At 39.8% G+C, this 13,211-nt stretch overlaps 1 protein-coding gene across 2 annotated transcripts in view; it reads right to left on the reverse strand.

The window, feature by feature from the left end:
• SIDT1 (SID1 transmembrane family, member 1) overlaps nucleotides 1-13,211 on the reverse strand; it is a 155,158-nt gene that overhangs the window by 50,750 nt on the left and 91,197 nt on the right. For both annotated transcript variants that reach the window (XM_006884279.1, XM_006884280.1), the window contains exon 10: nucleotides 8,794-8,837. In XM_006884279.1, coding sequence (XP_006884341.1) covers nucleotides 8,794-8,837 — 44 coding nt within the window. The remainder of the gene's footprint in view (nucleotides 1-8,793; nucleotides 8,838-13,211) is intronic.

A 13,211-nucleotide genomic window follows, 5' to 3' on the forward strand; every position in this document is an offset into this window, starting at 1 on the left:
ATCTTAAGCACAAGGACCTTTGGGTTAGCAGTACTTAATTATATGATCTATGCCATAAGTGATCCCTAACACACTTCTATTGTTGTTTGGTGATAACGAGTTTACTTTCACTGAGCAACCCTGTCAACAACGGCTTTGAAACTTGTCCTATCCTGAGCCAACTTCACCATCTCAGACACACCTGACCTCATTGTCACAGTCACTGTGACAATCCATCTCATCCAGGGTCTTCCGCTTTTCCACTGACCCTCTACCCTTCTAAGTGCAATGTCCTTTTCCAAGAACTGATCCTTCATGGAGACATGTTCAAAATATGGGAGACAGAGTTTCAAAATCCTTGCTTCCAAGAAGCAAATTGATTTTACTCTCTCCAGGACAGAGTTGTTTGTTCTCTTTGCAGGTACATTCAATACTCTTTTTTTTTTTTTTTTTGCATTCAATACTCTTCTCCAGCACAACTCAAAGGCGTCACTTCTTCCTCCGTCATCCGTATTCATTGTCCAGCTATCAGATGCATAGCAAGCAACTGAGAAGACCATGATGGGCTGGATCAGATGTACCTTGGTCTCTAAACTGACATTGTTGCTCTTTAGCACTCTGGAGAGATCCTTGACAAAATATTTTCCCAATGAAATGAATTTTTTTACTTCCTGACTCAAAATGTTCTTCTAGGAGTCTTCTTATTCTACTCTGGGGTAATTTCTCCAATTTTTGGTAATTCTTAGACATTGTACCAACTCAGATGGCTCCAGGTAGATGAATCAAGACAGCCCCTGGTTGGTTGTGCTGAAGGAGTCTACTCTGATTTTCTTGATTAAGATTTCTCAGCCTAAACCCATGTGCACTAGGAATTCAGGTTGGCACATCAGTTCTCCTAGAATGCGTGTATAAGGGAGCTCTGGTGGCCTAGTGGCAAGAAGTTGCACTTCAATCCCAGAGATACATGGTCTGAATCCACCAGATGCTCTGCTGGAGAAGGAGGGGCAATCTCCTCCTGTACCAGTGAGATCCTATTTGATGGTACACACACACACACACACACACACACACAATAAGAAAATAAAAAAAATTTCTATAAGAAAGAATGCATGATCCAATTGATAGCAGCTCTCCATCAATTGTATTATATTAGAAAATAGAATTAATTAAAAAATTTCATTTAATGGACTGAAACAAGATCATCAGTGACTAATAAGCAAATATGCAACTTTGTGAATGATCCTATCTTATTGAAGAGAGTTGTATTATAGTATGTCTTCCCTGACCATGCACCTATTACTATCTGTCTACTTTGCTAATATAGAACAGGATTTTGCTCCATGTGAAGATAAAAAGTTCAATTCATTTTTATAATGTTTGAGTGAGCTTTTCAGAGATTTTTATATTTATAGTTATCTTCCTTCCTTCTGTCTCCACAGATGCAAGAGGTTGGAAGCTGAACATGATGTGAAAGAGCTGCAATGAAATTCTGTTTTTATGCCCAACTACTTTCCTAGGGAGTCTCAAAAGCTGAAAAGATAATGAAGAAAACGATTTAGGGAGTGTATCAAAGCAAACTTGAATAAATAGCACTTGTTATGTGTTCTGACTGAGTAGATTACATAAGAAGAATATGCCAATTTTCTCTAAGTCATTTATTGGTTTAATATTATTCATATAAAAATATTACTTTGATTTTTCCTGGATTTCCCCTTAAAATTAATTCACAGCAAAAGCTGGGGGGAAAAGAGCCAGGGAATTTTGAAAAGAGAAAAAGAGACAGGAACCAGAGTTTGCAAACCATTGCCTTAGAGTCCAAAGATGGTCTATCTTTGTCTCTGTGACCATCACCATTTTCCTTATCTTCTTCATTATGGATCTTATACTTTGTTAAAGAGCTGAGACACTGATGACCTATCATTAGTCAACTAATCACAGATTTGGTGGACCACTTAGTTCTTAACTCTGCAACTTTGGTAGGCTACTTCAGTTATTTCATTCAAGTAATATTCTTTTGTTACTAAGAGGCTATAATCTTTAAGTAAAACCTATTTGCTTCAAGTTTATGGAGCAAGCTCATGTGGTCCCAAAGGCCTGTGAAAGGTCCTTCGTAAGCCCTCTTCCCAGCTTACAAGTGTATTTCAGTATAGACTCTTTAACAACGAAGAGAAATGTATGGTTCCAGGTAGCCTGGTAGAGCTGCTCAATTTTACTTTTTGTTGTTGAGTCAATTTTGATTCATAGCGTATTTTACGGGACGAAGAACAGGACCTTAAAGTTCAAGTGAGATGGAAGTAGTGCTGGTAAACAGCTGCCACAGAGGCCTTGAGGGAATCATTTATTTTGGTATGAGTTGATGGATACTATATTAATCACTTATCACTGTAGCACTGAGAACAGGACCTCTGTGGTAAACTGAAGGGTGTTAGGAAAAAGATTCATTACTCTATACATTTGACCCAGAAATTGCACTACTGGGAATATACATACCCTAAAGAAACCATAATCGCCACTCAAGCAGATACATGCACACCCATGTTTATTGCGGCTTTGTTCACAATAGCAAGGAGTTGGAAACAACCCAAGTGCCCATCAACAAACGAATGGTTAGAGAAGCTCTGGTATATTCACACAATGGGATACTACGCTGCATTGAAAAACAAAGAACTAATGAAATATTATACAAAATGGGTGACTCTGGAGGACATTACGCTGAGCGCAATATCTCAGTCACAAAAGGACAAATACTGCATAATGCCACAGTTATGCAAGAGGACTGACATTGGGGTGGGGAGAACTAGGAGGGGATAAATAATGTATACTGCATTGAAACAGATGAGGAAGAGAACTGTGCAAAAGGAATATAGGATTAGGTATTATTTTCATGACAAGATTACAGAAAAAGAAATGCATATTATAGCAGACTGTGGACTTGGGGGGATTGTATAACAGTGAAAGAATTTTTTTTTCTTCAAAGAGAACAACAAACTGGGGGGAGGGGTGGGCAGGGAGAAAAAATGTGTAGCAGTGAATGAATGGGGGAAAATTTAAATGGAAAGAATATGCTGTAAAATATATATTGCATTAAAAATCATTAAGAATAATAAAAAAGTAGCACAAAAATTTTTTTTCTCCACCAGCTCATTGTGTGAGTCTGTCAGAGCTAGTGTTTTCAGAGTTCAGAGCCTTTCCTAGCACCCAGAGAATACTACAGAGGTCTTGCCAGTATTGTTACATATATAAGTAAATAATAGATTATCCATCTACTCCACCACAATAAAGGATTCTGTCAAGGTCTCTGAGTAAGCTCTTTTCCAATATTCTTTCTGCACTTGGGCTCTAGGGTCTTCTTCCTCATCCCATGAGGTGTGAAAGAAATTCTTTTACTTTTTTAGTACAGCTGGAGACAACGCTGACATTTTCAAGTAGACTTTACTGGAACAACTACAGAAAAATCAAAGAAAAAGCAGAGGGAATAGGAGATGTTTATGAATGCCATGTTCCCATCATTATCTAACTAACGCAGAGTCTTCACCAATCTGGCAGCTTTTAAGGATCCATCTCCATCTCCTCCATTCAAAACATCCCTGAAGTGAAAGTTTCCCAGATGTTTAGCTCCATGTTGACTTGGGCAGAAACCTTGCAAATCTAATGGGACTCCCTTCTCTTTTCAGACGATGCTCCTAGCATTTTCTCTGGGTTCCAGCTGCTAGGTCATTTCCTGTGCCTCTGAGTTTCATTGAACTTGCTCGAAGCCCTCACAGTCACTGCTGATTCTGGCCTCAGGAAAAGATTTTTGTATAAACTTGTTCTTCTCCAAAGGTTCTTCCCCTGAATGCCTCACACTAGTTCACATATGGTCCTAACATTTTTTTTCTGTTCTTTGTTCCTGGCAGGTTTCTCAAGGTTTCCCAAGGAATGGCTAGCTGGTTGCTATGGTTGGTTCTCCGCCCAACTCTAGAGTCATGCCCAACTGATCTGTATAGAGGTAAATTGATTGGCTTGCAGTTATTGGTCTAAGAATAAGCACTTGAGGTAACAGGTCGATGAAACATGAGAAGTTGATGGAGGCTTCTGAAAAAGTTTTTCCTTCTGGACATGGTCAGACATGAGACCTGAACCATCTCAGATCAGCATTGGAGTAAAGAAGAATCAAGAGAATGGCAGGGACATGGACAAGAGCCACTGGACTCCGTGAACTCTGAAGTCTATTTTTCCACTCAACTTTCAGGAAGAAGAGCTGCTTTTTTGCTTAACAGTGTTTAGATATGTTTTGCTATTGTTGCTTCAACCAAAGGATTCCCAACGGAAACATTCTTCTTTTTGGATCACTCTATAGTATTTGTTTTTCCAAATAAGAGATGCCTTTCTTTCTTGGCTAACTTTCAGAATCTTTCTGACCTTGGAAAATAATCCAGCTCAACTACCAGCTCTTTCCACATAGGCTTCAGCATTCAGGTGACCTTCTGAGTGTGAAATGTCTTTAATTATGATTACAATAATAAAATGAATTTACTCAGTCAAGTAAAAATAACAGAGCATCCACATAGAGAGCACCAATGGGATCTGACCAACTGGGCTTTCGAAGTTTAATGAGGTCTATAGAATCAGAAAGTCCTGGGGAGCACTGTAGGGAAAGGCGTGACATCCAAAGAAAAGACACGTTCATTTAATAAACATGTCGTGAATAAAAGAGAAAGTAGCACTTAGCATTTTAGCACCACTAGAGCAGGTGCTCTTTAAAAATCTTCTCTATAGGCAGTAGAATCCTTATCAAAACAAAGTACTTGGGTGGCTGGAAAAACAGACATGCTGACATTAAAGAAGACAAGAGTCAAAGGGAGGGAGGAAAAGTGAACCCTCCAGCTGAGGAAGAGCATCCTGCTGGGTGAGGGGGCAGGAGGTTAGGGAATGACTTTGCATCTTTCCAAGAGTGTGCAAACTTATTTAACAGAAGAAAACCTTAGAACTCAACATCTGCTACATTTGTCTTAAAAATCAAGTCTCATTATAAAATTTTCTTTTCAAATTATCCCTCTATGCTGAATAGCTTTGAGAACTGAGCAACCCAGGCTGATCTGGGCATTTCAAAACTGAGGATATTTCAAATATTTTAAGGCTTTGATAAAAAAAGATCAGACAGTTGAATTCCTTTATCTGAACTCTAATAGTGAAGGAAAAAGCATATTATAGTGGTTGGATAGTTAGCCTGAATTTTCTAAAATTATTATACTTGCTACCAGCAGCCAGGAAATCAAGAGATGAATTGCACTGAGAAAGTCAGCTGTCAGGGACCTCTCCAGAGTACTGAAGAGCAACGGCATCAGGCTGGAGACTAAGGTGTGCCTGATACAAGCCGTAGTCTCGGCAATTGCGTGCTATGCATCAGAGATGTGGACAATGACTAGGGATGATAGAAAGAGAATTGATGCTTTTGAGCTTGGTGCTGGAGAAGAATATTGAATATACCATGGACTGCAAGGAGAACAAACAGGTTTATCCTGGAGAGGGTGAAACTGGGCTGCTCCTTGGAGGCAAGAATTACAAAGCTTGATCTGACATACGCTGGGCATGTTGCAAGGAGGAACTGGTCTTTGGAGAGGGACATCATGTTTTGGAGAGGAAGGTCCTCAGTGATTGTGGTAATGGGAGAAGGTGTGTCAGAGACAATAAAGTTGGCACAGAATAGAGCAGGGTTTAGGGCTTTTACACATAGAGTCACCATGAGTCGCAAGAGACTCAATGGTACATAACAACAACACAACAGTTTTGAATAGGGAGTTCTAATGGCCTAGTGGTAAGTAGCTGCATTATCAAGCCAAAGGCGTACAGTTCAAATTTATGAGCTGCTTCAGATGAGAAAGATGGGTAATGTCTTTAAATGTAATTTAAACTTCTGAAAACCCTCTAGAGGATCAGCTGTGAATTGATCCTGACTCCATGACATATTACCACAATCTTTAATATTTAAATTTTCTAGTTATTTGAACAAAAAAATGCCTATCTTTTAAAGTGGGTTACACAAAAGAATAACCCACTTTTATAGCCATTCTGCATGTAACTCACCACATAGGTGGTTGTTATGTACCACAGAGTTGGAACTAATGCCTAGGTTGCTGTTGTTTTGTTGTTAGGTGCTCTCAAGTATGAGTATTATTTGACTCAACAGCACCTAATAACAACAATGCAAATGTTAAGTGTTTGTACTCATCAAAGGAATTGGAAAAAAAATTATATTGGTTTGCTTACAAAGTTTGTATAAATTGTGTTTCACACTATTCTTCAGTCACATTGTGTTTCATATAATCATTCTCAAGCATTATGCTTTATAAAATTAATCACCACTAAACCTTGCCCATCATTACCTTGTCTTTTCAGGTCCTTTCCTTCCCATTTGGGAACATAAAAATGAGATGTGTAGACTGCTTCTGGGAACTGGTCAGTTTTGCCATTCTACCAGAGCACGTTCAGAGGCAAAAAGTTGAGAATCTTATTAACATCATGGGAAGAAAAGCAGACAGAACAACACGTTTTTTGGGCCAGAGATTCCTGTGTGAGTTGGAGAGAGACTAACAGTGGCACAAGAGGCACCAGCAGCAGCACCAGCCATTGGCAGCAAACTCAGCAGCAAAGTTGTCAGGGAACCAGACCCTGGGATGAGACAGAGCTGAGGGAGACCTGACGGCTCATGGAACCAATGCCAAGGGGCTTGATCTAGGCTTACTGGTAAAATGAGTGCGGCACATACCTGCCAGAGCTAATAAAGGAGAGAGTCATCAGTCTAGAGATTAAGGTGCACCTAATCCAGGCCATGGTCTTCAAAATTACTTGTTCTGCATCAGAGAGCTGGACAGTGACTAAGGATGACAGAAGAAAAATTGATGCTTTCAAATTGTGATGCTGCAGAAGAGTCTTGAACATACCATGGATGGCTAAGAAAATAAACTGGTCTGTCTGGGAAAAGGTGAAACTAGGTTTCTTCTCGGAGGCTAGGACTATGAAGGTCCTTCTCCCATACTTTGGGCACGGGGACAGGAGGAACTGGTCCTTTGAAAAGGACACCATGTTCAGAAGGGTGGAAGGGCAGAGCAGGAGAGTAAGACCATAGATGAGATGGATTGATACAGTGACTAAGCAATGGGGGCTTGGTGTGTTGGAATCAGTGAGACTGGCTAAGCACAGGGCAGGGCTTAGAGCAGCCATACATAGGGTTGCTATGGTTAAGGCAACATGATGGCACATAACAACAACATCAGTTGCCTGATCATGGGTCAGAGATCAAAGCCATGAAGTAGAGGGTCAGAGGGAGGCCTGCCTGAGAGCACTCCTGAGAAGAAGCTGTCCTGACTGACAATTTATAGCCTCAGAATTTCCAAACTAAATAGTTACTTGTTAATTCCTTAGTAAACTCACAATTGTATTTTCTGTGAGTTCTATTTATCCACTGCAACAAATTCTAGAACCTAGGAGTAGCACAGCTAGACCTGAAGGAAGGAGGGTTAGTGCTAGAAGGGACAGAAGAAGATGTGGAAATGTAGGGAACAGCTGGCTTCATAGAAATGAGGTTTGTGTTGATAGGAGGTTTCTCCTTTGTAAGGTTAGTGTGAATCAGTTACTGACACTTCCATGCCCACCACATGGTTTTTATAGACTGTAGCTCAATTTGTGAAAAGTAATTGAGATTGTTGTTGTTGTTATGTGCTGTCAAGTCCCCTGAGACTCAAAGCAATCCTATGTACAACAGTTCTAAACTCTGTTTTATCTTGTGCCAATCTCTTTGTCTCTGACACACCTACGCTCATTACTTCAGTCACTGAATCTATCCATCTCATAGAAAGTCTTCCTCTCCTGTGCTGTCCATCCACCCTCCCAAGCATGATATCCCGCTCCCTCCTTGTAACATGTCCAAAGTATGTCAGGTGAAGCTTCAGACTCCTTGCCTCCAAGGAGCAGCCTGGTTTCACCCTCTCTAGGACAGATGTTTGTTCTCTTAGCAGTCCATGGTATATTCAATACTCTTCAACACCACGGCTCAAAGGCAACAATTCTCCTTTTATCATCCCTAGTCATTGTCTAGCTCTCTGATGCATAGCAAGTGATTGCAAAGACGAGGTTTGTAACAGGCGCACCTTGGTCTACAGACTGACATCATTGCTCTTCAGTACTTTGGAGAAGTCTCTAACAGACTTTCCCAACGCAATACATCTTTTAATTTCCTGGCTGCTGGTGCCAAGAATGTTGATTGTGGAGTCAAGCAAACTAAATTGAGGTATCAGTCTACAAAAACCGCATGGTGGGCCTGTAATTGTCAGTGACTGGTGGGGTAGATGTGTTGGAGACAGTGAGACTGGCTCAGGATTGGGTTGGGTCAAGTGCTATCGTATATAGAGCTGCTTTGAATCTCTGGCAACTCAATGGCACATAACAACATCAACAAACTCTGTATTAGGCTTGATACATTAAGTTCTTACTGTTGCTGCTAAGCCAGCTTTGAAATAGGTAAAAACAAAACAGTATGTCCCAGAAAAGAATAATCTTTTATAAAGATGAATGGATGACAAACAGGCTGTGGATAATTTCACAAAACAAACAAACAAAAAATTCTTAGTGTAAACTTCATTTGTCACAATAATTATCAGCTATAAAACTGAGTCTCACTGGCTCTATTTTCCTTAGGATGTCCACAGATTGGACTACTCTGAGATAATAATCAAGGGAGGTTTTGGACATTGTAAAAAATAGAGAGAAAAGAAGCACCAAATGAGATGTTACTGTACAATCCATTTTGAACTGAAACCAGGAACTTTTTCTTACCATCATTGGAACCAAAGCTTCCATCGACGGATTTTCTCTGAAACCTGTGAAGAAGCACACACACATGCTACTTAGGAAAACTGTTAGCAGTAATCATGCGTTGCCTGCAGATTTTGCCTTCCAGTATCTCTTAAATGCAGGCCTTTGTGTATGGAGAAACGGAACCTCTAGTACTGCTAGTGGGATCTGTAAAACGGTGCAGTGACTTTGTGCTGGAGCTTTAGAGATGTGGACATCTTTGGTGCTCCATTATCTTGTCTGTCGCATCATTTACATAATAATAAAGTCTTCTAATTTATGTGTATGGGACGTTTACCCATTTGTTTAGGTCTTCTTTAATTTTTCAGTGATGTTTTGATTTTCTTTGAACAAGTCATGTTAAATGGATTCATACATATTTCATCATTTCTGATACCACTGTAAATGACTGGAAGGAAGAGTGGCATCCACTTCCATAACAGCTTGCCTCCAGAAACCCTATGAACCTGGAGAGAGGAAGAAAGGCACCCAAGCGTTGAGAACTCTCCTTCATAGGGTCACTATGAGTCACCTGCGACTCGATGGCACTTAACAACAACAACAACAACTGTAAATGAATTGTCCAGATTTTCAGTGCTTACATACAGTAGGAGAATTATTCTGTATACTAATATCTCACAGGACATAATCTTTGAAGTTACTTTCTATGTATCAGAGAGCTGGACAATGACTAGGGATGATAGAAGGAGAATTGATGCCTTTGATCTCTGGTAGTAGAGTACTGAATATACCATGGACTGCTAAGAGAACAAACAGGTTTATCCTGGAGAGGGTGAAATCAGGTTGCTCCTTGGAGGCAAAGATTTTGAAGCTTCACCTGACATACTTTGGACATGTTGCAAGGAGGGACCAGTCCTTGGAGAGTCATGCTTGGGAGGGTGGAGGGACAGCGCTGGAGAGGAAGACCCTGGATGAGATGGCTTGATTTAGTGACTGGGGTAAAGGGAGTAGTATGTCGGAGATAGTGAGGTTGGCACAGGACAGAGCAGGGTTTTGGGCTGTTGGACATAGGGTTGCTATGGGTCGCAGGTGACTCGATGGCACATAACAACAACAATAACAACAACAACAAACATCTCACAAACTTTTGGAATTTGAATGATTAACTATTCTGACATTAGATAGTGATGGTTGCACAGCTCAGTGAATATACTTGAAACCAAAGAGCTAAGTACTTCAAAGGGGTATATTTTATGGTATGTTAATTATATCTTAATAATAAACTGTTATTAAAAATATTAAATGTTAAACTATTATTTAAAAATATAAGTGCTAGTAAGCTTATTTTAAAAATAGGTACACCACTTGGTAATGCCTATTAACAATGAAAGCGTGCATTATTATCTTCTTCCAGAATCTCTTCTCATATCCTTTTGGATATGAGGTTGAATATAATGGTGGAGGAGAGCTGGGGCACCAAACACATCAACGTTTTGGTGTAGGCTCTTACTTCCAGAGGAAGGGATCAGAAAGCCACACACTCGTAGAACTAGCTAGAAGAATTTTTCTTCATAATTATCTTTGATTCTTTGTTGCACGAAACTTATCCCTGTCCTGGGATTTTGCTCTTGCAGGTCTCTGCCTCAGCCCTTCTGTTTTCAGAGTCTCACATGGCTGGCTCCTCCTTATCGTCTGGACTTGAGACAGAAAGGTTTCCCCAAACCTCACTTAGCCTCCTCAATCCAGTTATTTCTAGAATATTATTGTGCTTTCTCTTCATGTTGCTAGCTGAAAAGAATTTGATTAATTTCTTACTTGCTTATTATTTGTTTCTTCTCTCTAAAACATATGCTCCAAACATAAGCTGGGATCTAGAAAAGCCTGTTCACCACACAGCACTGTTAGCCCCGAGGGCAGTGCCTGCCACACTGTTGGGTTAGGCGCTGTCCAGTTCACTGACTCATAATGACCCTGTGAAAAATAGATCTAAACCTTGCCGATCCTGTGCCATGCTCACTCTCTCCACTGCACTTAGTAGACTCAATATTGTGTCACTGGGTAAATCCACCCTATGTGCCTGGCACACAGGAGCTGAAAATGAAGTATGTGTCAGGTGAACAAGGCATCTGTACTCTTTCTTAATGTCAGAAAGTCAGATTAGCTTTTCTCTCCCCAACCACCCGAGCAGTTAGAATTTGGCCTGTTCTAACTGGCAAAGTGGGCTCTAGTATCTTTTGTAGCTATTTTAGTGACAAGAAACAGTGTGAACTCATATAAAATGATCTACTGGGATAGTGTGTTCGTATTTACAAGCATCACCCACATCTGCCCTAGATTTTGGAGTCAATAAACTTCTTCAGTTAGAGGATGTGAACAATTACAAAGTTAGGGTGAGAAAGGAAATATCCAGAGGGAAAAACAAAATTAGAACTGTGCTAGAGTCTTTGCAAAAATGACTATAAGCCAAAGCAGTCATTTGGGAGAGGGTTGGATTAAAAACTAACGGTGCCTCATTTTGTAACTAGTACCTTTGGTCAAAAGACAGAGTTCATGTCTTCCCCTTTTGAAGGCAGACTGACTTTGTAACTTACTTGGTCAATTGAGTAAGGGGGAAGTGATAATATTCCAGTTCTGAACCTACCGATTGGGAAGATGTGTAGTATTCTCTGGTTTCTCTCGGTGGAACAATAAGCCTGAGCTAGTCTGTTACAGGATGAGAGACCAAATACAACCAACATGTTACAGTAAAGCTAGTCTATAGTTAACCCTCCAGCTGATGGTACTCACAACTGTGCCCAGCTGACCTTTAGACTTGTGATCAAACGGAAATCTTTCTTGCTGCAGCCCAATGGACTGTGTGTGTGTGTTTAATGTAGCATTATTGTGATATGGCTAATAAAAGAACCAAAGGGAAAGAAGAGTACCCAGAATGGGCATTTTTAACTCAATGTCTAACAAGGTAGATGAGAGGCCTAAATAAGAAAACAAGTGTGTGATGCTAGGCCCTGATTGCTTTTTGACTTTTTATAAAGAGACCAGAAATCTTTCTATAGGGGACTTGTGGTTGGGTTTGAACTGCCAACCTTCCAGTTAAGAAAAGTTGAGTGCTTAATTGCTTGTGGTGCTTAAAGGTTTCTTTTTTTAAAAAAACCAAACAAAAAACAAAACAAAAAACCCCCAAAACAACCCAACAGACTAACAAAAGGCATTGAGGGCCATAGAGTCCGAATTGACTCAGAGCAGATCCTCCAGTGGGTTTCTGGAGCGAATGGTGGATTCAAACTGTGAGAGAGGTGTCTGTCACCTTTGGGTTAACATTGCAACTCCTTACAAACTCTATCACCAGAGCTCCCACCCAGGGGCTTGACTCAACAAATGCTTGTTGAGTAGATTGGGCCTTGGGGGAAAAAAGAATTAGGGATACATACTTTTGGTTCAGGCCCGTTTAGCACAAAAATACTCTGGATGCTTAGCTCCCTGAGGGTAGGTTGTATCTCTTATCGATGTTTTCATCTTGATTTTTTCACATGAACTATAAAACCCACATGCATTAACAATAAGTAAGGGTTTTATTGTAAATATAGGCTTGATACTGACAGATCATGAGGATGGTGTAAGATAGAGCAAGGTTTTGGTCTGTTGTTCATAGGATAACTATGAGAGTTAGTCTACTCCAAGGCACCCAAGGTGAAAAGAGCAATAATACTTTAATTTTAAAAAGTTAATTATGCTATGAAAAAGCAGCCATACTTGACAATTGGCTCTTTCTTTTGCAGTATACAGTTCTTTAATATATTAGTGGTCCATTTATTCACAGTTTCTGGGTGGTACAGATTGTTAATGGTCTCATCAAAATGTTGACATTTTAAGTTTACTTAGAGGTACCTTGGAAGAAAAGCCTGGTGACTCTGCTTCTGAAAAATCAGCCACTGAAAGCCTGATTTTAGGAAATCCACTGCTTAAATCAATTCCTCCAAGTTTTTGAGGCTGTATATCTTTATAGGAGGAGACTGCCCATCGTCTTCCAAGTAGCTGGTACATTCAGATTAATAGATCTTTAGGGTAGCCTCAAAACATGTAACACACTTGTCCACTGAAACTCTTTATTGAAAGGTGTAGGAGTCCCGTTCTACTTTGACACACACTGGTTTGCCATGAGTTAAAATGGACTTATGGAACTGGTGGTGTGGTAGAATGTTTTACTAATGAAAATGTAAACCTGAAAGTAGAGTTAACAATCCTTAACATTTATTGTACCTTTTTTAAAAAAGCATTTTTAATAGTAAAATCCAATATGTGCTATGTAACTTGCTATTTCTGTTATAAACAGTTTTTGGGACCATTTCATGTTCTATTTGTATGCAGAATGGTTAGTTGTTAAATTAGTATGATGTTTATAGTAGCAATCTTGTTGGATTAGAATGATGGTGATAATTTTT

The sequence above is a fragment of the Elephantulus edwardii genome, unplaced genomic scaffold (assembly GCF_000299155.1).
Source record: "Elephantulus edwardii isolate Elephantulus edwardi_28Jun2011 unplaced genomic scaffold, EleEdw1.0 scaffold00032, whole genome shotgun sequence".
Lineage (NCBI taxonomy): Eukaryota > Metazoa > Chordata > Mammalia > Macroscelidea > Macroscelididae > Elephantulus > Elephantulus edwardii.